Here is a 27,616-nt window from a genome sequence, read left to right as displayed (position 1 = left end):
CATGAATAGCGTTCCTGTATTTATCATTCATTCACATGTATACAATGGTATTTTTGAGCAAACTAACAAACTGAAATAATCTCTACATTTTTCACTACTAAATGTACAAACCTGACTCCGACAGTGAAGAGCCTAAGGGAAGTAGAGTTAATCATCAGATCAGACAATATCACCTCCTCATTGTTGATATGGCCATCTGATATCAAGAGGACATTGAGGGGGGTACTTGTTGGTTGAAGAAGCAGGAGGGTATGGAGGGGGTGATATAAGTTTGTTCCTCCCATAGTTTTGGTTACCTTCTCCTGTGTAATGGAGAGCAAAAAAGAATAAGACATACCAGCATAGGGAGATAGTATAAATTATTTTGATAGTAAATTCTTTCATGATGCGATGTGCTACCGTGCTAAATACAGATTTTTCCTTTGGACACCCTTTTAGTAGGCTAGTTTGGGTGAAACTATTTCCAGACCATCAAAAACCTTAACTTAATGTCCTATACCAAATTAAAGTTTTGATGTTACCGATAAATCTTTCTACAGTCAGTTTCTATGAATATAAGGAATTTTTTAAAAAATTATCGGACAATATTCTCCACAATTTTTGCCTTGTTAGGATATGCTGTAATTTGGCCACCAGTGAAAGGTATCAAAATCTTCTTGTATATGACCCTGTGTTACCCTTTTCCTTCAAAGCTTTTCCATTTAGTTTTTTATATACAAACCTTGAGAAATTTGAGTACAGCCTGTATGCTGGTTTTGGTAACTGGTTGATAGTCACTGAACACCTCTTCTGAGTCTAAAGACAAAAACCACACTGCTCAGTAACGAAACATCAAGCCTTTAATTTACTAAATTCCAAATTTACAAATTAATCTACTGACACACCACTATAAATAAAATACTAGATTGTGTGCCAGGTGTTTACAAATCATCATATATGCCCCCCCCCCCACCAATATACAGTCTTTATACAGTCACCACATGGATGATAAAAATTGTTAACACATGTGTACAAGGAACAAGTTATGAAGAATTTCTGTATATTTAAGAAAATATATACAAATACAGTAATATTTTTCAAAAGTTAATTAGATCATAACAAAAGTGATATAACAAAGCGTGGGTCTTCTTAAACAGTCCTACTTAATTAGTTTTCACATATCTTCCCCACAAGCCAGATTGGGTTACATCGGAAGACAATGATGTACACAACCCAGACAGGGGCATTTGTAAAGCAAGGGGAGGGGAATGGGCAGACAAAAGATCATATCAACGATTGTTACATAGTCACATCAAAAAAACTTATATTTTTACTGGAATTACCCAAGCTGTCAGCAGTATATATAGTTTGCCTGAAGGGCATCATTCCAGTATGAACTATATTAATTATGTATATTACAAAAGCATCCTATAAGTTAGTTATCTCATAACATGCAATCTTCTTGGCTGGTTTCAAAATATTAGATGCACATTTAAACACCAGCACAGCACAGCACAGAAGAAACTCTGGAATGTACCACCAACTAAATTCACTGATGGCCTAATGTATAGTAACTCTTTCCTTTATACATCACATATGTTCTCTTACTGCAATGGTCAGGTTTCAAAACAGTCTAAATCATAATACAGTGTTTATGAAATGTCAGTCAAAATAAAGAGCTATTAAGTGGAAAAATTTTTTTTTTACCAGTTCCAAAGACAATCACATTGAAGTGAGTATTTTTGTTGAGCTGGTTGAGCAACATGACAAGCAGAGTCACAGCGTCTTTAGCAGCTTTCTCTTTCATGGAGTTAGACATGTCAAGAAGGAAGACAGTCTTGGATGCTCCTGACTTTCCACTATCAATCTCTGGGTAAAATGTTAGCATGCATGCCTGAAATCGAGAAAAATACAGTAAATATCAAGATAATCAAACATTATGAAATATGGTAACATTATATCCTGATGATGATATGATGACTGTACTAAAAGAAAAAAATAAGGAAATAAGTACATACAGACATGTATGTGTGATGTGTGGAGGATATAACTTTTTGCCATTTATGAAATAAATAAACAAATAAAATATTACTTTTGGTAACATCTTTCCAGATGGATATCATCTTACCTTGCAATGAAACGTGAAAGAACCTTTTCAAGACCCACAGAACTCTCAGAATCAGGAAAAAAGAGTAAGTGAGTTATGGATGAAATTTTATTTTAAATATATTACATAAGGATGCCTTGTTCCAATGGTACCATGAAAGTAACTTGAACACTTGCAACAATTCTTCTGCAAAAAGGAACAGCTCCAACTCAGGTCCACTTGACTTTATGAACATCAGTACAGGGTCAATCTGGCCTGGTCATCACAGGAAGGGGGAGACAACTATGATTACCTGACTGTCCTCATTGTCCGGGTGTTCCTCAACCCACATCCGTGGTACATGAATCTCTGACAGGCCAATCAGGAGCTGAAAACCACCCTCAAGTGTTTGGTTCTTCTCTAACTCCAGTACTGCTCTGGAGGCTGTAGTCTGTAGTAAATCAGACCAAAAATCATAGCTTACATACTGTATTTCACCAAAACTTTTGCCTGTAAAAACTTTCATAAGTACATAAAAGCTTTAAAATAATGCTTTTCCATAAAACTATTTGAGCAGAGTAATCTCTGTTCAAAACACAAACTTAGTGGCCATCACTCCCTGAATATGTACAATGTAGTACATATATGCACATATCTACCTACATACCTTTTTCTTCAGCCTGTGCGTGGGTGACTCGATAAACCTGATGTCAAAGGGCATGTTCACGGAGATCTGGAGACTGGTGTTCTGACCAATGTTAGAGTCCACCTTCAGTGTATCCACAGCTGTCTGAAAAAAGCCAAGATCACAAAAACATAATTTTCAGATGTGTACATGTATGTACATCTGACATAATATGTCAACAGTGTCGAGCTACAATGTTTCAACATGAATACATTTTCATTTAAAGGCTATTTTAATATTAATGTAGGCATAAATTCCATGGGGAAAAGTGCTTTAGAGGTCCAATAGGGTGAGGATTTAGTTAATAACACAAGCATGGTGAAGTGACCAATCCTGAATCACAGACCCCACTGTTGTATTTCATGCAATGTAACAACACGAATAGACCTATTACTCCCCATGATTTTATCACTCAACTTGTATCTGATTTGTATGATGAGCTATATTTAGGCACATCATGCACGTTTAACGTATATGTACAGTAAATCATCTACTATTTTAAAGAAGCTTTACCAACTAGAAAATCACATAAAACATTGGGTGATTAGGAGTATTAAAATTCAAAAATAAATTCATTATTAGCTTAAGTCATATGACTGCTCACCAACTAATCACTCTTATGTACTACAGCTCCCACAGCAGGGTGAAAACTTTCACGAAATTACAATTCATTTACTGTAGTTTAGAGACACGGATCCTGGTCAGTAAGTTTTCGTCCTCACCTGTGTAGTCTGGTCAAGGGCGGAGTCTCGTTTCCATGGCGCCACACTACCAGGAAGACTGAAGCTGATCAGTCCCTCCTCTGTCAGCAGCTCTGCCACATAGGTGATCTTGATAAGAACACTGGCCTTTGGGGGCAGATTCCCAACACTAACTGTGAACACATCCTGGACAACAAGCACAGACATCAGATTCACCTTCCACTACTACAATTAATGATTCATATATCTGACTGTTTCTTAATGCTTTATTCAAGAATATTTCACTTAGGTGATGGTAGTCAGTTTTTATGGCTGGTGGAGACCTGAGTCTGTGGGGTGAACCACCAACCTTTAAAAAAGATAATAATAGATAACCTATTATTTATCTCCTAATAAAATATTTGTTTGTTTGACTGGAGTTTATTTTTATTCCTTATTCATTTAATCAATGTTTATTTATTTCATTGCGTTATTTATTTATTAACAACTGCGTATATCTTATGGATGTAAGATACATGTACTGTACACAAAAATAATTCACTCACATTCAAATGATGTCAATATGGTTGAAACATGTAAAACAATTAACTCAAATTTCCTCAAATTAAAAGAATTTACCAGCCAAACAGTTGTGGATTAAATTCAGGCTGTCATCTTTGTTTTTGTGGTGATCACATCCCTTACAAAAGACCAGGAATTTGATCAGCACACACCTAAATTGAGTTTCTCTAGACACGATTTTGTTAGGTGTGTCTAACTGGCAAACATGGACTTCATTTCAAAAGTGGTTTAGCCTCAGGAATGTGATACCATGCCTTAAATTCAACTCACAGGTGTCTCTTCATCCTGGTCCATTAAGTATGCCCCATGACCAGCACTAACAGCCTCCTTATACTCCCTGTGGGCTGTAGCCTTCTCCTTCACCTCCCCCACAATGTGTTTACCGTTAATGAAGGCCTCAAACCCGCAGACAGCAGCCAGGTCATCCAGTGGAAACACATACTTGGCCTCGATGGCTGTGTTCAGGTCATTACTGTACTCTTGTAGAACAACCACCTGTGTTTAATAATCACAGTATATATGTACACAGGTGTCTTAATTAAAAGGTGTTACACTTTGTTGTTAAACTAAGTTTTTTGGCAATACATGTCCCTTGCCAGTTTCAGCCATCAGAATATTAAATATGTATAGTATGTCAAAAACGACCACAAGACAAAAACAGTCATAATTTTGTTGACAATGGTTAAAATGGGACAAAAACTTATGGGAATGGGAAATTTATTGCTTACTTGTTGTATACCAAGTTAAGTTTACAGTACATAACAAAATGAGCAAGTCTACATTAGCAGTACAATTCTACTAGCAGTACAAACATGTCAAACCTTAGCACCACAATCCTAGCCTGATTGGTATAAACTGAGCAAACCAAATTCCTTTACAGCGCCACAATCATACTAGCCTGATCGGTATAAACTGAGCAAACCAAATTCCTTTACAGTGCCACAACCCTACTAGCCTGATCAGTATAAACTGAGCAAACCAAATTCCTTTACAGCGCCACAATCATACTAGCCTGATCAGTATAAACTGAGCAAACCAAATTCCTTTACAGTGCCACAACCCCACTAGCCTGATCGGTATAAACTGAGCAAACCAAATTCCTTTACAGCGCCACAATCCCACTAGCCTGATCAGTATAAACTGAGCAAACCAAATTCCTTTACAGCGCCACAACCCTACTAGCCTGATCGGTATAAACTGAGCAAACCAAATTCCTTTACAGCGCCACAACCCTACTAGCCTGATCAGTATAAACTGAGCAAACCAAATTCCTTTACAGCGCCACAATCCCAGTAGCCTGATCGGTATAAACTGAGCAAACCAAATTCCTTTACAGCACCACAATCCCACTAGCCTGATCAGTATAAACTGAGCAAACCAAATTCCTTTACAGTGCCACAATCCCACTAGCCTGATTGGTATAAACTGAGCAAACCAAATTCCTTTACAGCGCCACAATCATACTAGCCTGATCAGTATAAACTGAGCAAACCAAATTCCTTTACAGCACCACAATCCTACATTGTACAAACATGATGAGACAAATCAGCATTACATGTACCTGAGCAGCCATGTCGAGGAGACGTGCCCTGATATGGACCGATTTGAGGGGGACAGACGAATCCCCAGAACTCACTAGTCCACTGGTCACTTTACTCAATGGGTCTTCCTTACTCTGGACACGTGTCACATCTGAAAGCAATTCATGCACAATCCCAAACAACTTTAAAAATCTACTACAAACATGTTTTCCATTTTTTTTTTATTTCAGCTTAATCCACTTCTTTAAATAACCATCAAAATATTTCTTTCAAAACGTGAATGCTTAAAAGACCACTATGAGGAAGAGATCCCCAATCCTTAGACACAGCCCACATCACTCTCCATCACTCATGATCATATGGAACCATTTTTTAGTGCAAAACTTTCAGTATCATACCTTTTCCTAGTTCTCCAAAACCATCTTATAGTATTTATTTTAATTCTTTGATTGGTGTTTTATGCTGTACTTAAAAATATTTCACTTATATGACCAAGCCCAGAGGAAATCCACGACCATTTGCAGGTTGCTGGCAAACCTTCCCACATAAAGCCAAAGAAGAATCCAGCATACAGTGGACTTGAACTCACATTGACTGCATTGGTGAGAGACTCTCACTCCCCACCACCACAATTTTATAATACATTTAGGTATACATTTATTACATATGAAATTTTATACTGAATGAAAATAAATCCAGTTTTCCCTAGTCTGTGGCTCAATAATTCCATGACACTTTTGGTGTGTCCCTCCTTAGAGTTCAGGCTACACCAATTTTATTTTATGTTTCACAGGCAAGCCAACAACAGAAAATCCAAAAACGAAATAAAAATAAAATTGAAAACCCAACTTTTTATTCTGTACAATCTTTAATGTTTTTTGTGATTTTATAGTTTTCCTAGGCTTTCGGATCACATAAATATGTTGGGACAGTTCACAGTTACCACAAATGTGATGAGCTACAGTGTAGGTGGTTTTTCAGTTTTATTTTCATACCCTCCGACATAGAGAGAAGATTTATTCAGCTTGTCAAAACAAAAATTTTAATTGGTGTGGCCTAAGTGAAATAACAAAATGCCATACGAATACAAAATATCTGCTTTTCAAAAAGTTCATTCAATAACTACCGTAGAGGCAGAAAATCCTTATATTTGCATGATGGCAAACATGATGGATGGGTGAGCTGATGGAACATTACCCCATACCTGCCATGATGTCAGAGAAATCCAGGTGCTCAAAGTCTGGTGATTTCACACTTCTGGTGAGCTGTAGTGGTGCAGGCAGTGGCTTGTCCCCAGGTAAAGTGAACTCGATCAGGTACCTCAGCTTCTGTTGGTTACTCTGATATATGGCAAATTCATCATTCTGGAAAAGAAAAGTAAACGAGATATTCTTCTAATTGTGGCTTATAGACCCCATACCAAACAAGTGCAAATTTGCAATAGCTGCGATACTCCGACCCACCCTAACCCCACACTCCACAACAAGTCTATATTACCCTACACTCATTCAAATGAAATAAACAGTAACAGGCTGAGGACACCTACATGTAATATAGACATGACTGAAGCGAATGGATGCTTAAACAAAAGTGCATGTACATGTATATCTGTAAATGTCGGTCCGTACCTTGAAGAAGGAGGGTTGTTGAGGTGAGTGAGCTACCCCATGTACACTATCATAGCCCGGGGGTGGCGCAGTGAGATCAGGTTGCTGAGTGTAGAACTTGCAACTCTCTCCCAGGGCCACCTCTGTTATCAGCATGAAGCGAGTCCCACGAGACTGACTCACTCCAGAGTATGCACAGCTCACGCTGAAATGGAGGTAGAGATGTGAAGATGCTAAAACAAGCCTCACAGTTCATGGAAAACTTCTACCCAAACAGCTTAAACATGTAGCAGTAATTCTCTGTAAAGTATATTTAATTGAGAAGTAAATGAAATCAATAGGTGTCCACAACTTTTTTGGTTTAGATATAGGAGAGGACCTAGCTGAGAATATACAAACATATGTAAGAAATCTATTGTCTCCGTCTTCATTATTCAAATGAACAGAATCTAGTAACACTTCAACCATATAATTTCCCTTCATGTAATTTAAAAAGAAAACAATAAGGGGAGTAGATTTTTTGATTAAAAAATGATTGAACTCTAATGGGAAACATGGGATAGTGTCATTACCATTATCTGGATCAAAATATTCTGGCACTTTCTGATTGGTTTCTGAAACTTTCATTACACATACCTGGCTGATTCAGCAAAGTAAATGCCATAACCCAGGTTACCAGGGTCCGACCTACTTCCCCCATACTCATTCACCACAAGCTTGGGCAACAGAAGACCTCTGCAACAGGATCAAATGCATTCATGCTTAGTGGGGATGGTTGTTTTGTTCACTTTAACACAGAACTACTGCACAATTATGAAGATAATCAACAATGACGGTTTAAATATACTGAAGAAAAACAGAAACTTATAAGTAAAAAAATTAATCAACCTAATTCTTTCACATTTTTTAACGTATAACTGAAAACAGCCGGCATGTATTGTAATGAAGCTTATTGTGAAATGCCACTTATAATATATATGCCATACAATACAGTACTCATTCTTAAATTACTTTTAATGTACAAATAAATCAGCCCTTTTCAGTGTTGGTGAACTGGAATGCTTCATAAGTGTATGGACAGGCCACTTTTCTTTCACTACATACCATAAAATGACCGTAAATTCCATCCATGACTAACTTGCCCATTTTTTCCAGATTCTGAGAGTTCTATTGCTTTGAGGTCTGCTTGGGACATGGGATAATATTCTACTGGAAAATTGTAAGTTTCGGCACTAAAAATAATAATTTGTGACATTTATTTGCCTCTAAAAATGCAGTTTTGTGGGCGAAATATTAGGTCGTTTAGGGTTACACGTGTTAATAAACTGTTTAAATAGCAACCCATGGAATGGTCAGGACTTTTGAGGTTCAAACAATGTATCATTTATTCATTTTCTTGTAGTGGACCAAGATTGTTCTCATAAAGATCCGCAAGAGAGTGTTGAAAAAAGTACTAAATGAACAAAATTATTTTCACCTTGAGAGTATTCCAAGAAAACGTGAGAAGCTGGAGGCATGAAAGAGCAGTTTCTTGGGGGATAGGTCATGTCTGAACATCTCTTCTTCCATTGGTCGCTGGACTGTGAAGATATTTACGATTTCCATTCTGTCTTGTCTGAAGGAGAAGGAAGACATCAGGGCCATTAGGTTGGTTGTGAAAAAATAGGAAGAAGTATTATCCTAACCTAGCAGATAAAGTCACAAATAAGATGCAGTATGGTATGGTTTTCTATTTCCATTTGTCTCAGACATTATGCGTGACATTTCATTGTTCATACATTTATTTTTTTTTTATCACTGTCCAATTCCACATTCGAACAGGTTTAACTTTTACAATGGTAGTGTGTTTTATACGTGGAGTATGCCAATGCAGGGGGCCTACGTAGCTCAGTTGGTTAGCACGTTAGGGCAGGTTAAAGGGCAGCTTGCCTCTCAGCAACATGGTTGCTGTGAGTTCAAGTCCAGCTCATGCTGGTTTCCTCTTTGCTTGTAAGTGGGAAGGTGTGCCAGCAATCTACAGATGACTGTGCGTTTCCTCCGGGTTCTGCCTGGTTTCCTCCCACCATAATGCTGGCCGCCATCGTATACGTGAAATATCCTCGAGTAGGGCGGAAAACACCAATCTAATAAATAAACCAATGTAACTGGGGTATAAACCCTCGGAAAGTCACTGACAATTAAACTTTCTCATGTGTGAGGAACAGATATGCAAGTCACATTGGTGGAATACAAGTCCTCTCCAAGACATGTAGTGCTTTTGTCTTACAAACAAGACAAAAAAAAAGGATACACTTTGAACAGTATTCCAAAAAGATCCATCTCAAAGACATGGCTGTATTCCAACATGTCACATGCTGAACTGCATCATATGACATGCCCCTCCTTATAACACAAAACATCTACAGTAAACGAAGTTTCACACGTGAGTTAATGTTGTTTATTTCCGCACAATCTGAGATAGCGGCAAAATGAGAGAAGAGATCCCTCACCCTCTGAATGGCACTTTTTAGCAGCTGTGGTTGCTAATCCTCACTATATGGGGTCAAGTCACTGACAGTAAGTTTTGCAGGTTTCTTGACTAGCAGCTTCTCGTGTCCAGGTAATTCCAATTTCGTATGTCAGTCTACACGCACATTTTGTTTCTTTACAGTCAGAATTGTCATCCTATTGCAGAAAGGTTCCTTTTCCGTGTTTTTTTATCGGGAACCTCCATTAAACACAGAAAACATACTCCATGCAAGGTTTTCGAAAACTACCAGGATTTACTTTTACCACTTGTGTACGAGTCCGGCATATCAGGAGACAGGACTTGTTTGAGTTATCACATTAGAGTTGGCACAACACCGTCACTAACTTTATAAACAAGATTTTTTATGATTTCCTGTGTATGGTTGTTCCCCAGACGTGATTAACATGTCGCCAGAGGACTAAAACTATTATGATTAAAGCTGAGGAAAACATGAAATGTTTGTGGTAGGAACATGGACTAACTCTTCAGTGAAGCGTGGACTTGTTTATTACATTCTTGTACGGTCAGTATAATCCCCTGACCACCCCTGATGTTCTCCCACTGCGCTCAGTCATTAACAGCCACAACCAATGCAATGAATCCTGGGATACACTTTCCTAGTCCAGGGCGAAACTTTAGGTCATTTACCATATGTCTTGATTCCAGATCAAAAACATGTACATACAAATTTTCGACACACGACCCTTAAAACTGACTTACCTTGTGAGACTGTCCTTAACTAAACTGGAGACAGTTTCAAAGTCTAAATCAGTTGTCTTCATGTATTCCAGAGAACAACGTAGAGCTTTGTACGTGGCTACTTCTGAGGGATGTCTCTGCCAGTGGGTTGTCTCCCCTACTGCTGTCATGTCCCGGATTAACTACAAATAACAAGGAACATGTATCATAATTACATAACATTCAAGCCATTGTGCTGATTTTACATGATTTCAATGTAATGTTGCATGCATGCATAATCCCACACATTTACTTGCGCTTCCCGCACAAAATACAATTTTTACGAAAAAGAAAACATTTTAATAATAAGATACGCAAACAGCTAAATACACTTAATAACATTACTAAATACATTTAAGCTACGTGTATACCTTAATGTACGTGCTTGTTCCTTAAAGGGTAGCTGCTCACATATATATAGAGGCATGGTTCACGTACCTGACAAAGGTCTTTCTTCCTGCACAGGATAAGCTTGTTTGTAATAGTTACTGGATTCACATGCGCCAAGGCTTCATAAAATTGAGAACTGAGGTTCTCCAAATCCTTAGCACTGGATTGACCTTCAAGTGCCTCCTTTATCTGTAATAACACTCCTTCTGCCTTCTCCACCTGTCAGTAGATTTACACAGTCATAGTTAATAAATCTAACTATATCCACCAGTTGGTTTCTGGGTATGAACTTCTTCATTTCCGTAATACTATTCATGATAGAGCGTCTGTTTCAATCCTGATCCTGGGTAGAGTCAGACATAAGACATCAAAAGAGGAAGTTGTAACTTCCTCGCTTGGCGTGCAGCAAGAAGGGAATAGTGCAATGACTGGTTAACCCGTATCAGTATAATGGCTCCAGCAGGGGGGGCTTACTTGGAAATGGTAATGGTAAGCCATTTCAGTGAAGCAGCAGTATATAAAAGAGTGGTGGAAATCCATCCTGCAACAAGGAAGCACATTACATGAACTCTAAGGATTCCTTCGTCGTCATATGACTGAAAAATTGTTAAGTACAATGTTTCAGTTATTAATAATCAGCTGAAATTTGATCAAACCAGCTTCAAAAGTTTTAGCTAAAACACTGACTCGCCACTTTCTCAGAAGTTAGATTCAAAAATATTCCACAGCTATTTTCTTACCTTTGTTTTAAATTGAAGCCTAGTTCAGTTCAACATAAACCTGCATACCAGAGATAAAATCTGGACTGGTTTGATTTCAGGGATGACATCACTGGAACGCACCTTCTTCAACTCCATTATAACAGAATTTGATTGCAAATGCCCCAGATTAAATTAAAACCTACACTGTAGTTCACTTCAATATGTAAGAACATACCAAATATGAAGACGTCTACTGTGATCACCTTATTGGAGCTTAACTGTGACTTTTACTCCACTACTCGGGAAATCAGAACTTTGATTGAAAAAACCTGTATCACCCAGTTCATCTCAGTATGATCCCAAATACAAAATCACTACATGTACATGCAACGGTATGACCAGGCAATACAAAAATCACTACATGTACATGCAACGGTATGACCAGGCAATACAAAATCACTACATGTACATGCAACGGTATGACCAGGCAATACAAAATCACTACATGTACATGCAACGGTATGACCAGGCAATACAAAATCACTACATGTACATGCAACGGTATGACCAGGCAATACAAAAATCACTACATGTACATGCAACGGTATGACCAGGCAATACAAAAATCACTACATGTACATGCAACGGTATGACCAGGCAATACAAAATCACTACATGTACATGCAACGGTATGACCAGGCAATACAAAAATCACTACATGTACATGCAACGGTATGACCAGGCAATACAAAATCACTACATGTACATGCAACGGTATGACCAGGCATTATAAAATCCTATTTTCAGTCCTAATTCACACTTGCCTACACAAAGCCTGCCTACTAAAAAGGATAAGCTGATCTGAAGCAAACAGACCGCAAATGCATTGTTCACAGGGAGAGATGGACAAACAGACAAACCAAACTGAAACCTGTAAATAACGGTGTATAAAAAGAGCATTTCAAATTAACTCAGGCATGTACCTGTTCCATTTTAATCTTGTCCACAGGTACAGTGAGGATTTGCCCCAGATGTCCAACAGCCTCCTCCCACACCTGCTTAACAAGGGTGAGCACCCTAGGATCAGGGATGGTTTCAGTGACCATTTTCTCTCGATACACCTGAAAACAGAACCATTTACAGATCAGTTATGTTTCTCGCATTTCTACATCAACAAATACAATGTATTTCTCGAATGAACCCAAATTTTTCGACAAACTGAAAGAACTACGGTACTATGGTATGTTATGTATGATCTTTCAATGATCAGCAAAGACACACACTCAAATCAAGTTTCATTATGCTTCTGGGCCAATGGACAGTGCATAAGCATATCCAGATGAAAAACTCCACATGAAGGAGTTCTGCAGATACAGTGTTGACAACATGAAAATTCCACGTGCTAAAAAAGGGGCGTAAGATTTTGCAATCAGGATTCATTTTCAGTAAACAAATTACACATGCCTAAATATGTCCAGTTTAAAACTCTAATTAGAGTGGTTCTATGTATATACATGTATAGTGCAACTGCTGAAAAGGTTACACACATGGGCACACATGTACTAATGATGGACAATGTAATACCATAACCTGTTATTCAAGGAATCTACCCATTAAACAACTCAATCAAACCATCAATCATATAAGGAATAATGCAGCTATCTCTGTACATACTTGTATACTGCAGGTGTCTATGGCGTGATCCTACCTTTCTAAACTGACGTGTTCCCAATGCTTCCAGGGGAACCTGCTGAATGTTCTGTACTCTCTCAGCATTATATTTCTTCTGCACTTCTTCACACTGCTGTGTGTATGCTTCCACAATTTTATCAGCAGAATTACTGAATACGTATTTAATATTCTGTGTCTTTCCCTGCAAATGAAGGTAAAACCTGTCGTGATTTATTTCTCTTTATTATATATGTATATGAAAAAATTCATATACCCGAAAGTGTAGTTTGCAGCAGTTTATACCATCTCATCAAATTAAAAGATTTTGTCATTTGAATGGCATGATAACCATTGGATGTGGTAGTACTGCATCATGGTTTACATTGGCCCTAACTGAAAATGGCAGGATAACCACTGGATGTGGTAGTAATGCATTATGGTTTACATTAGCCCTAACTGGAAATGGCAGGATAACCTTTGGATGTGGTAGTAATGCATTATGGTTTACAATAGCCCTAACTGGAAATGGCAGGATAACCATTGGATGTGGTAGTAATGCATTATGGTTTACATTAGCCCTAACTGGAAATGGCAGGATAACCATTGGATGTGGTAGTAATGCATTATTGTTTACATTAGCCCTAACTGGAAATGGCAGGATAACCATTGGATGTGGTAGTAATGCATTATGGTTTACATTAGCCCTAACTGGAAATGGCAGGATAACCTTTGGATGTGGTAGTAATGCATCATGGTTTACATTAGCCCTAACTGGAAATGGCAGGATAACCATTGGATGTGGTAGTAATGCATTATGGTTTACATTAACCGAAACTGGAAATGGCAGGATAACCATTGGATGTGGTAGTAATTCATTATAGATTACATTAGCCCTAACTGGAAATGGCTGAATAACCTTTGGATGTGGTAGTAACGCATTATGGTTTACATTAGCCCTAACTGGAAATGGCTGAATAACCTTTGGATGTGGTAGTAACGCATTATGGTTTACATTAGCCCTAACTGGAAATGGCAGGATAACCTTTGGATGTGGTAGTAACGCATTATGGTTTACATTAGCCCTAACTGGAAATGGCAGGATAACCATTGGATGTGGTAGTAATGCATTATTGTTTACATTAGCCCTAACTGGAAATGGCAGGATAACCATTGGATGTGGTAGTAATGCATTATGGTTTACATTAGCCCTAACTGGAAATGGCAGGATAACCTTTGGATGTGGTAGTAATGCATTATGGTTTGCATTAGCCCTAACTGGAAATGGCAGGATAACCTTTGGATCTGGTAGTAATGCATTATTGTTTACATTAGCCCTAACTGGAAATGGCAGGATAACCTTTGGATGTGGTAGTTATGCATTATTGTTTACATTAGCCCTAACTGGAAATGGCAGGATAACCACTGGATGTGATAGTAATGCATTATGGTTTGCATTAGCCCTAACTGGAAATGGCAGGATAACCATTGGATGTGGTAGTAATGCATTATTGTTTACATTAGCCCTAACTGGAAATGGCTGAATAACCACTGGATGTGGTAGTAATGCATTATGGTTTACATTAGCCCTAACTGGAAATGGCTGAATAACCATTGGATGTGGTAGTAATGCATTATGGTTTACATTAGCCCTAACTGGAAATGGCAGGATAACCTTTGGATGTGGTAGTAATTCATTATAGTTTACATTAGCCCTAACTGGAAATGGCAGGATAACCATTGGATGTGGTAGTAATGCATTATTGTTTACATTAGCCCTAACTGGAAATGGCAGGATACCATTGGATGTGGTAGTAATGCATTATGGTTTACCTTAGCCCTAACTGGAAATGGCAGGATAACCATTGGATGTGGTAGTAATACATTATCGTTTAAGTTAGCCTACATAGTAATAAATGGAACTCTACAGTAAGAGACTGCACGGTAAGCAACATGGTAATCATACAAATGCCCATGATCTGGAGAAGAGGGTGAGAACTTGGTTATTTTGGATTTGGTTGTAGTCTTGTACAAATAAACATTGACTACAGTATACATATATGTCCATGTAGTCTGAATGTTTGATAAAGGTTTGATAAAGTCCACAATACATGTATTTTTGGTTCACATTGTTTTTTCACTGAAACCTCAAAAATACCACATCTGTTTCACAGGCATGTTGTATGTGTAGGTGCAATAAATGTCTGTTCAGGTCTGCTTCTTGTGCATCCAAATACGATACAAAGCACTCCAAAGAAAACTTAAAGATTAAGTACCTGTGAATACTGTTGAGAAAACAGCCTGAATCTTGGATGATCAATCTTTGTCACCTCTTGACCTCTTATCACCTCTTGCTTTTTGGATGCATGGATTTCAAACACATATATTATGTTCTGCTTGGCCTTTTGAGGAGAAAATAAAAGGAGCAGGAAATTTATAAAGCTAAAATTCAAAATGCCATCTTCAAACATTACAAGTATGTTACAGCTTATCAGGTAAGACAAGACAGATACATGAATCAAACATTTTAAATCAAATAGGTCGAAAATGTAGTGTAAATTAGCTAGGGCTTATTTTCCAACACTGATACTTTCAATAATAATAATTTTAATAACAAAAACATGTGTGTTTATAGGTACTGTAACACAATACCTGAAACACTGCACACTTTGCCAATTCAAACGATTCTTCCTCAAACTGTGGTTTATTCTTGTCATTCTGATCCCACACTTTGGAACTGATATCACAAATGTCTTCTTCCTGATGGCGCTGAATCCTCAGGCTTTTTGGAGACTCTGAAAAAATGAACTGGAGCAATGTACTACATCATCTAACATGTATGTTTACGTATGTCTGCAGAATGGTAAGTCATACTTGATATGGAGACACTGGCATATTCCATTGACATAACAAAATATGTATACAAGTACACTTGAGTTTAACATCATACTTAACAATTTTTCAATACTATGTGATGAGGAGGTGTCACTCGGTGTGTGTATATATAGTATGTCTTCTTGTGGCATGATAGTTCATGTCACCAAAGTATGGGCATTGTTTTCATAACACTCACTGGGTGTCAACAATGACAGTGTGTGTAAAAGGTGAATATGAGATATTAAACTTTACTGCATGTAAGTTGAAGAAGGTGAAAAAACATATTTAAAACTGTTCTGATTAAACTGTCATCACATATATTTCTCTTTAGAAGGATACAAGACTGACAGGGACTGGCTGAGTTCTGTTGACTCAGTTAAACTGTGTAACATTGGTCACACTTGAGTGCACATCAAATAAATCAACAGTAACTATTTAAACTTATCTTGTACAGCAGCCAATCAGTGATGATTCTGAAGCCCTACCTCTTTACACATACAGTAATCCTTACTACAACTAAAACAGGACTAAAACTGCGATAATTTCAGAACACTGACTGTATGTTGCAAATCTAAGATGACATAAGGTTTATATTCAAACCTTTGATTTTATCGTCTGAAATCTTTAAGTCCTCTTTTATGACAAGATATTTTCGAAAGTCTTGAAGTTTTCCAGCTTTGACAGAGTCCTGCAGGAAGTTCACGAGGACAACAGGGGACGCCATACTTGCTGGCTGTCTGACACCTGTAAGACTGGGCCTTCTCCTTACTGCTGACAACCAGGTAAGAGCACTGTCAACAACAACAACATCATACACATTCATACTTTCTTTTTTTAAAGTAGTGTTTTTCACCCTTTAATGCCCCACACATATACTTTAGAACATTTTTGAAGCATTACTGTGGCCTTGCTGGCTTAGATGGTTAAGTGCTGGTTCGATCACAACCTTGAACAATGAGGTTGACGTGTATTCAATAATATAATAATATAACTGGTATCCTTTCTTGACCAGTTAAATTATGGTCATCACTACCTTAAATGCTTAAATGTGAACATGTGTTAGCCACTTTCATGATTAGAAACAACACATACTGTAATATACACATTAACAGCATGATATTGGACAAGTTAATGACTCTCATACACCTCACCTGTTTGGTAAGAATGTAAGACACAACACCTCCATTTTTAATAACGAGTTCTTTGAGAGCAGTCTTCTGTTTATATCGAACATTAGAGTCTAGCTCAAATACGACTTTGAGACCTTCAAATACCGAGAGCATCTCGGGTATCATTTCTTCTGCTGCAATCTTCATGTTTCACTCCTGAAACAAAATCAACATAAATCCTGATTACTTATTATAGCTCAACTAAATGGCAAATTGCATGATTTCGAAATCTGTTCAAAGTTTGTCCACATATTACAATTCACATTTACATCCAAAGAGATATGTTCTAAACAAATACATGAATGATTCCTTTTATTGTAAAGTGAATCTCTGGTATTTTTGTGAAGTTCCATGTAGGAAACTTCTTGATGATATGTGTACATGTACTGATACATGGACAAATAAAAAATAATTTGATATAAGCTGGTTGAAGACCTACCTTTAAGATCTATTTTAATTTTGTAAACTGATTTGAAAAGCCAAGGATAAATGCTATATAATTTTTTTAGGCCATTCAAAAGAAATTTTAAAAAAACCTTAATGAAAATACATGTACGATATTGTACATGTACAACAAATATACAGCTTCAGTAAACTCCATCAAATGTGTATACTCTACCTAAGCTGAAAAACACATACTTCATTTAAAACCTGAAACTCTAAATGTTTTTCTGCAGCCTGGCATAGGCCTACAGTTGCCACAGTTATGACAAAACTGGTATGTACATGTACACATGAATGTACTGAACAGGCCTAATTCAGTATGCCAGGTCCAGCTTCTCGCAGTTGTACAGCTCGAAAACTTATCTCATGTTGCGTCACAGCAGCTGTCATGTGACAGGGTAGGTAATTCAGATGAGGCATGTTGTCCATATGTCACGACAGACTGATCACAAAGACCTCACTGTATGCTTACCTGACTTTCATTTGGTGTTATGTATTATTTAGTTGATTTGTTTTGCCTGTTCAGCTGTACTGGGTGTTGCTTTATAAGCTTTGCTTTCTTTCTTTTCTTGCTGTATGTCATGCTGTGTATGAAGAATTCTGGTTTTGTTTGTTTGCTTTGGTTGCTTTATGCTGTTCAGGATGTATAACAAAAAATCTTCTTAACAGCCGCAAGTGCATACGGAGGCATGATCCTCTAGCCAGGCAGATTCAGACTGGAATCCTAATGAGTTGAATTCTTTTTGGTTTTAGTTTGATTCTGAAATCTGTTAATATTTATCTCCTTGTTAGCCATACTTCTGTGATGCCCTGGACAGGATACCTCCATATTCCATGCTGTTAGGAAGCTTTCAATGCAGTGTAATGTTTCCTTTGTGGTAAGGGTGGAGAGGTCTTTGCATGTATCTTTCATTGTATGAAAGTAATAACCAGTGCACTAGAAACAAATTTATTAATTTCTGTTGTTTGTCCAGATTATAGGTGGTGGTAGCAGCCAAGTAAGACCAAAAAACCTATGCATTGGCCAATGGTAAAGCAGGATCCTAGCCAAATATCCCATGCTCATGCGCACATGTAAAAACACCAATCAAATAAACAAATTACTCTCTACTGGTATCCTGACACGATCGTCCGCTCATGGTCATAATGGTGGGCCCAACATCATATGCATATCATCATGCCATCCTGCCATCCTGCTGATCAGAATTTCGCAATATTCATGATGTCTTTGTTATGAACTTACTGGCAGCAAATACATCGTGTCTTTGTGTAATGACAAATACTTTTGCCTGCTCAAAAATGTTCAAAAAAATTCGAGTCTAAGGTAACTCTTCAGCATATTCGCATGTTTGCATGTGTGAAAAGGATTGGTGCTTGTAGCCTACTGTTTGGGACTATTCTGATAAAAGCATGTAAACGCCAAGGACATATAATACAATGTAGATGTTAAACTTCTACACCAGTACAAAGTAGGAACATAGGCGAATGATGTTGTGTCACTTCACTACTGTAGACAATCTGCAGACGTGACAATAGTTACACTATTGTAGGGATTTCATGCTGACTTTGTCATGTGATTGTAAAGGGTAAGCCTACATAGACAGAAACCAAAACTGGATGCACTTTTACTGACAAATTCTACAGGTGTACCCTCATGGATTTCAATACTGTTTCACATTTGATTATCACTGAAACGTGCTGAAAGGGTTGTAGAGCTTCACAGTTATGGCTATTGTAGCAAAATGCACAATTATGTATGTATGTAGTAAAATTATACGGTCATCATATGCTCATAATATGGTACCATATGATATGCGCATCCTGATCATATCCTATGCCCATGATGTAGTAATAATCAAACACTATCCAAACCCGGTCGGTCGAATTTGAATTTGAATAGACTAGGGCCTGCTGGGCATGAAACCAGGAAGTCCAGGAGCTATTTTTAAATATATAAGCAACAATGATCTGAAGGGTTACTATTCCTTCTCTTAATGCATATCGTATACAGCACAACCAATCTCTCCTGCTCTAGCTAGTACTAGTAACAGTAGGCAATCACATTTTATTTAAACAGGAATTAAACGAAATTTTTTGCATACCGGTACCAGGGTAAGTGACAAAAAAGCACAGAAGTCTAAGGCAATCCTATTTGATTTTACTCTGAAGTGTGCGGTATTGGGCATGTATAAGCTTATGCCGAAGTGTAAGGTAGTTCTGCATGACGACACCTTCGCTCCGATATTATTTCACAGTCAGTACAGTACCTACCTTCAGGTAGAGCTATACAGTAGGGCTAAGTGTAAGGCAAGTGTCAAAGTGGAATACAACAACAACACAGATTAAACATCTCCGTTTAAAGGCCTATAAAGTTTACGTTTGACGTTACTTTTCACATCATGAACTCAACCACTGGTATTTTACTTACACAGTACTGCAGAATGAGATGACAGACTTGCATGCCACCATCGAAACCTTCCGCAAACGACAAGGGGACCAACGAAGTTTGTGTCACCACGGTGAGTTCACGGTTGTGTTTTGGGTGATGTGCGTTCATCACGTGACATCCGCATTATCACGTGACCTTGACATTAACAAGTAACATGATGATGGGATTAGGATATATCAATCTTAATCCCGGCTCGTAACCAAACGTGTAATACATTACATCGTCAAAAATTTAAAACGCAACGGTATCACGTGTGAGAAACTTCACTCACTGAAAGTTTATCTGTGAGGTACATGTAATTTATGATTCTTCGTAAACCGTAACCCTCTCCACGGGAGCCTCACAGGTATATGATTGGAGGGGAATCCCCTAAGAAACCCTCATCTTCAACCACCATATCTCCTTACAGCGCATAGCTCTTTGCAATTCGCTTTACATCACTGCCACCAACAGACAAGCTTACCTCTGGCGCGCCTGTGAGACACAGGTAGGCTTGTTTTGGCTTAACCTCATCAAAGTGTCCTCCCTGGGAACTACTTAATCAGCATTCATCAATAAAATTGTTTTCAGGTTTTGATTAGAATCAAGTTGTACACACTCTAGACATATAGTTACATGTATAAATTTGGAAACATGCAAGCTTAGGTGTAATTTCGTGTGTACATGATCAAACCAAATGACCGGGTAACTGACAACAAACTGCTACTTTTTTTTCTTCACAAGCTCATCTTGATTCTCTTTTACATTTTACAGGTCACCAATGACAATGATACCAACATGTTTAGAATACACACTTGACAAATGAATAAAGATACCCCCGCATGTAGAACCCATTAACTTACAATATAGATTGAAAAAACATCAAGTGACTCATGCCTCTTGTAAATGAAGCCTACTTTCAAGTGATGTACATACTTGTGGCCATTTTTCTGGAAAGTCGTCAAAAATTCCATTATTTTTCACATGTATATAATTTTCAAGGTTAAGATTATTTTTTATTTCGTATAGAAAAGATTTGAAAATCGGTTCTTTACCCTCAATGTTACATTTGTGTATGAACCACTTCCCTAGTAATATACAATAAGTCAAAAGGGAATTTTTATTGTATAGTACTGCCTCCAGTATAATAGCACATTTATTTAAACATTCTATCTCTTCTATCTCAGTTTTCCACCATTCTTCAAGTTTTTTTCAAAGTATGCATTTTATTGGACAATGGTAGAAGACATGAAGACATGAAGTGTCTGTGTCACCGCATTCCGTACAAAAGGGCTATCAACCTGATTAATCATAAACCGAAATTTCTTGCATAGTAATATATAACAACTTTAAGTGGAAGTCCTAAGTTTACTAATTTTACAGGTTTTGTTAAAAAATACACAGCTGTTTGTCAATAAGGCATCGTCTACCATGAATTCACTCTTCCATCTACTCAACCCAGCTGGTTCTTTGGCAAGTTTTGAAACACGATGCCAGTATATGTTTTTTAATTTTAATTACATTTTAACTGTAAAACCTTGTGAGTTTTACGCTGAAAACAGACAGCGAAACCATTTGTTATTTCCCTGTCTTGTATGGCGTGCCGTAAACTACGATAAGTTATCCTCAACGGAAATGCCATACATTGTATATTACTGATCTGGCAAATAAAGCATACCATTCTCATTAAATAATCGATGCATATATTTAATGCCTGCCTTATACCAGGCCTTCCAAAACATGGTGTTCATATTGAGGGGAATATGCTCATTAAACCATAGCATCTGCTTAGCAATGTCTTCAGCGTCCAGATCTAGGTTACTATCGTCAAAGATTTCGCCCAAGATATCCAAAATTTGTTTGATGAAAGGGGATACAGATCGTGGGATGTCGTATTTAGAGAAATTGCATCATAGGGAATCCCTAAACTCTATAGTATCGAAACATAATTTCATTAAACAGATCCAATTGCCAATACCACTTGATCTATAAATCTCGGTATCCAAGTGGCTTTCATTGCCTTAACTTGATGGCACATCAAAACTAGATGGGAATCCATCATTTAGTGCACAGCTTGATAAACAAAATGCTACTTATTCCACCAGCACTTAACGGTGTCGTCAGTCAATCGAGTGGAGTTTCTTGCTACGGTCGTTGACGATAACAAAGTTTCAGTCATATGACGACGAGGAGTCATTAGGTGTGTGTACATATACTGTGTTTTCTGGTGGCAGAGAGATTCCATGTCGCCAAAGTATAATGCCGAAAATACCAGACATGACAAACCACCCAGTCACATTATACTGACACCGGGCCAACCTGTCTTGGTCTAACCTCTTTATTCTGACGAGGCAGCAACAAGTGCCATTTTTAAAATCTTTGGTATGACCCGACTTCGAATAACAGGGAAAAGAGGCCTAGAGGTTTGTACACCATTATTGACATGCCCATTTTAAAATAATTTTTTCAGTTTATCCTAAATTGTAACTTCCCGGAAAAATTCATGCAGCAAATCTCCGATATATATAGTACTACAATGGTAATAATTATATAATTCAATATGCGACGGCCAATTTCACAAAGCCGTTTCTCACATATATGTAACTCAAAATTTGAAATATTATCTTAAAGCTCATTTTGGGGCTTTGGAAATTAAAGTGTTGAGACAAAAGTTTCCAACTGTTAACTTCCAGTACTTCAAACTAACCATCGTAAAGAGTTATTAAATTTTCACTGTAGTCGGCTTTGTGGAATTTATCGTACGAGGATGGAAAATCCATAGAATGGCATCCCGAAACGTAGCTTGTCGACATCTTTTGAACTTCATTCTCACTTTTAGCCCACGCTTCCGCTCTGGATGCACACGACTGCAAGGACGGAGCTGCAGTTTATGAGTCGACTTTAATTCCTTTGTATAGTATTTGCACGTAAATTACTAGTGTGTCTGCATATCAAAGAGAAAACAAAAACTGAACAAAATCAAAAACGAAAATAAATAAACAAACCAACCAACAATAATATTCTTTGTATGAAACAAACAAGTTTAACGAAATTATACTTTAATGTCTGTAACCAATATTCTTCGGTATGTAGCCTCTTTAACTATACATGTATGCATGCAAATGCTTGGTGCGTCAAGCAGTACTGTGGCAGGCTTCACATAACATGGTATGATGAACTTACTATTTGCAGGCAGGTAAAATGGAAATTCACTTTGATGTGTATTGAAAGCCGCCGGTGGCTGTACTACCTCAAAGACAACACTGTCACACCAAGAACTCATTTTCACAGTTATTGTCAACTGTACTATTAGAATTTGTTTCTAGTTAACGTTCAGCAGTTATATTTTATATGTTTATCTTTTATAGTAAACAGTCCACATTTATAAGATGCCCTAAGGTATTTTTTCTTGAAATAATAATCTTTTACATTGCGATAGTAACAGTCAATAAACATGTTCAGGTATGGGTAGGTCTATATCCCACTCTCCATCCAAAAATCTGATCGTTTACATTTGTCCATGTAAGACGCTGTGTTTTTAAAATTATGTATGTAAAATCGCTACTTTCCTAAATTTTACCAGTGTGTAAGTCCATTCCGGTTTCATGTTCTTTCTGTACCAAACCTCAGCGATTAAGGTTCGCATTCACCGATATAATTACATCGCTATACAGGCTTCAATAATACTTATCTGTCCATTGGGCTGTGGGCATTTACATTTACCCTTTCTGTATATACATCTGGTAAGCGCTATCAGCCCATGCAATGACCAATTATCTGAATAAGACATAAGGAGTCATTGTTTTCGTGGAGTGTATGTATATATACATCTGGCAAGTGCTATCAACCCATGCAATGACCAATTATCTGAATAAGATATAAGGAGTCATTGTTTTCATGGAGTGTATGTATATACATCTGGTAAGCGCTATCAGCCCATGCAATGACCATTAATCTGGATAAGGCTTCAATTAAAACACTTATATACATCGACTTTGTGGATTCCTAAGCTCTCAAGGTTCGTGGGGCTTTGCTGACAATAAGCCGTCAACAGTACTTGTTTAGAATGTTCGTCACACATGGCAAAGGTCATGGTTAACTTGCCAAAGGTCCGTGATTTACATCGAACACTCAAATTTCTTTCACCCACAAAATTTGACCGCCATTCTGAGAGTGAGAGAAACATTCTTGAGTATGGCGTTAAACAATAGTAAAGTTCATAAACGAAATAAATCAATCAAACCTATAAAAGCTATGAAACAACCATAAGGATCAACACTCTAGATCAGTGAAACTTCAGTGAAAACATGTATTATAAAGACAGTAGATATGACTTCAATTAAAACGAGGTAAAAGATGAACCAACGCAGTATATATGACTTCAATCAAAGAAAGACCAACACAGTATGGATACGACTTCAAAGAAGAACCAACACAGGAAAAATATGACTTCAATCAAAAGGGGGTACTTAGTAAAACACTAATCAAACAAATACATACATAAATCAAGTAGAAGACCAACACATTACAGATAAGATTTCAGTAAAAGAAAGGCCTACATAAACTAGATTTGACTTCAATAAAAACGATTAACGCTGTAGATATGTTCAATCAAAAGAAGGACCAACACAGTAGATATGACTTTAATAGAAAGAAGGACAAACCCAGTAGACATGACTTTAATCAAAAGAAGGACCAATATAGCAGATATGACTTTAATCCAAACAAGGGCCCACACAGTAGATAAGATTTTATCAAAACAAGGAGCGGACTGTGGCCGAGTAGTTAAAGGTGCCTGCCTTAAAATCATTAGTACGCAAGAGGTGCTGTTTCAAAACCGGCCTTGGACAGGACATGCGTGACCATTAACTGAGTCTACCATTCTCTAAACACCACTTGTGTTACGCCATATCGGTGTGTATATATCACGTGAGGAAATTAGTGGGTAACATGCAAAAGTGGTTTACCCCAGACATTCTGGTTTCCGCCACCCATAAAATCCAGCGTGTAATTGGAAATTCTTTGAGTATGGCGTTAAGCAACAATCAAAATCAAGTCAATAAAAACAAAAACCACTAGTGCAAATATGACGTCATCAAAGCAAGGCGCAAACATTTATTTGTTTACTTTTTGTACGCCATACTCAAAAATATTTTCTTAACACGACGGCGGCTAGCATTGTGATGGGAGGAAAGTGGACAGTGCCCGAGGAAAACTCACGACCATCCACAGGTTGCTGATCTTCTCTCGTATGACCATAAAGGAAGCCAGCATTAGCTGGACTTGAACTCACAGCGACTGCATTGGTGTGAGACTCCTGGGTCATTGCATGGCACACTAACCCCCTTGGCCGTGCACGGAGGCCCCTCGAGCCAAACAGGGATGAATGGTACAAATAACCTCAAAATGAACAGTTACACCATGGTAGATATATGGTTTCAATCCAAACAAATTCGTGTACCGCGGATTTACCTTCTTTCCAGATATGAACGAATACTGTAAGTATATAATGTAAATCAAAACAAAGTAAGATCACTGTATATATAACCGATATGAAAGCAAGTATCAGTACTGTAGCCCGGACACTTCAACCTAAACAAAGGCGAATAATGCTTAGATATGGCTTCAGTAAATTTGTTCTGCATAGAGGACTTGAATCAAAGCATGAATAAAAACTCGTGATATTGTTTTGAACAGGCTGGAGATCAGGAAATTCATGTCAAGTGCTGAGTTTGCGTACAAGGTTTGTATAGTGTAATATTTTATTCAGTGACGTCGTGTCTGGACATTTCTGTTGTAAGGCGGCACGAATTGGATCGAGCGACACTTTACGGCTGGGTGTTTTGGACAAAACTGTGATCTGAGGACACATTTGTTTAGTACAAATTGTTCTAAGAGAACGACTCATTTGAAGATTTGGTTTTCATAGTGACTTGCCACATAGTCCGTATACTACGGACGATGAATCCCTTACATGCTTTCATGTATGACTGTCAGTGTTAATACAATAAACCTTATACATCTAAGATGAAACTCAATCTAGGTGCCAAAACAGACATTCGTATGTCATCAACCAAATGGATGTAGGCGAATGACTTAAATCTGTATACAAATCGTGAGGATGCCGCCAAAGATGCATGTTGTATCGAAGGCGACGATGTTAAATCGTGAACATTGCATTTCTCCTGCCTATGAATCATCGATATCTTACAATGTACATGAACAACAGTGCAGACGGTCAGAAATATGTACAAGTACCTGTTCGGAACCCATGACCTCAAGGAAACTTTAGGCCACGAAGGGGTACAAAAATGTCGAGTTCTATAGCTTTGTTCATAGCCAGGTTGTATTCCAAATAACAGAAGAACCTGTTCAAGTGAATACAGCTAAATAATGAAGTATGGTACATCAAAAGGATTATTCGAAGCAACTCGTCACAATCCTTAGGTGAGCAGAAAGGTGATATTTCGATGCGTTTAACTCTCTTAACAAATGGGGAAAAAAACCCACAAATGAGTGCATTTTGACGCGCAAATTTCAGTTCTCCATGTATGAATCTTACCTCATCATTTTCAATTTCATCAACATTTTAGAAGAGGCTTCACGAACTTGCCTACACGAAAAGATGATTTATCTTGACATCGCTATTTCAAAAGGATCAACACGCAGCAGAATTGAATGCTAGTGTATAACACCAGCATAAAATGGGTTGTTTTTATTCAGTTCAATAGGTAAAATTTCCTGCACTGATAATTTCGCGCCAATGAAACAGGAGGAGATCATATCGCTTCATCGAAGCAGCTGTATGAAGCATGCTGGCAGAACAATATAACGATAAATATATTTAGTATTTGGGAAAAGCCGGTCACGCGAAAAAATGCACAAATATAAACATAACAGGTGAGTTTAGCCAGAAATTTTGGTCAGATAAAATCAGATATACGAAACGTCAGTAGGTTTGCTGAAACCGGTCAATGGATGGATCTAAACAGTTCTGAGTTTAACAGGTCCGGGGCAACTAGTGCAACTTCCTTAATCTCACTACGTGTGATTTTTCAGGGAATTTGAACAATAGCAACACTTGGCAACCTTCTGGTCCTTGTAACATTTACTTAATTCAGATGGAAGGAAGTAAATGGAAAAATCATCACGCATTCTCCATCAATATGGCAGTTTATGATATACAAGCAGCTTTACTTACCATCGGTATTATGGAGGTCATATTTAACCGGCGATATATTAAAGCCTTCCCAGGCTGTGAATTGGTTGTATGCTAATCTACCGTGATATCACTGGCGTCTACTTTTTCAGTACTGTTTTCAGCTCTAGATTGTCTCATCGCTTTAAAATATCCTCTCAGATATCCATTGATTATGACGAAGGGAAAGATTCGACTTGCTATGGGATGTATCTGGACTGTCGCCGTGTTGATTGGCTTTATTCCTGTCTTCCGCGTGACAAACATGGCTCATCACAGAACAATAGTTTATTGTCAAGGCGGTGCTCAAGTAAGCATATTAAATATTTTAGCG

At 37.7% G+C, this 27,616-nt stretch overlaps 1 protein-coding gene across 1 annotated transcript in view; it reads right to left on the bottom strand.

Moving 5' to 3' along the window:
- The window catches only part of LOC135477886 (protein mono-ADP-ribosyltransferase PARP4-like), a 43,458-nt gene extending 26,099 nt beyond the window's left edge, over positions 1-17,359 (bottom strand). The window contains 21 exon segments of the mRNA XM_064758136.1: positions 112-302; positions 722-795; positions 1,687-1,873; positions 2,379-2,516; positions 2,733-2,855; positions 3,473-3,637; positions 4,283-4,507; positions 5,574-5,704; positions 6,758-6,917; positions 7,182-7,365; positions 7,797-7,895; positions 8,638-8,775; positions 10,390-10,550; positions 10,846-11,016; positions 12,482-12,619; positions 13,207-13,371; positions 15,443-15,568; positions 15,819-15,961; positions 16,644-16,758; positions 16,760-16,834; positions 17,195-17,359. Of these exon segments, the coding sequence (XP_064614206.1) occupies positions 112-302; positions 722-795; positions 1,687-1,873; positions 2,379-2,516; positions 2,733-2,855; positions 3,473-3,637; positions 4,283-4,507; positions 5,574-5,704; positions 6,758-6,917; positions 7,182-7,365; positions 7,797-7,895; positions 8,638-8,775; positions 10,390-10,550; positions 10,846-11,016; positions 12,482-12,619; positions 13,207-13,371; positions 15,443-15,568; positions 15,819-15,961; positions 16,644-16,758; positions 16,760-16,834; positions 17,195-17,359 (3,074 nt within the window).
- Positions 17,360-27,616: the final 10,257 nt, after the last annotated feature.

Source organism: Liolophura sinensis, chromosome 1, assembly GCF_032854445.1.
Source record: "Liolophura sinensis isolate JHLJ2023 chromosome 1, CUHK_Ljap_v2, whole genome shotgun sequence".
Lineage (NCBI taxonomy): Eukaryota > Metazoa > Mollusca > Polyplacophora > Chitonida > Chitonidae > Liolophura > Liolophura sinensis.
This window is presented reverse-complemented; position numbering and strand designations above follow the sequence as displayed.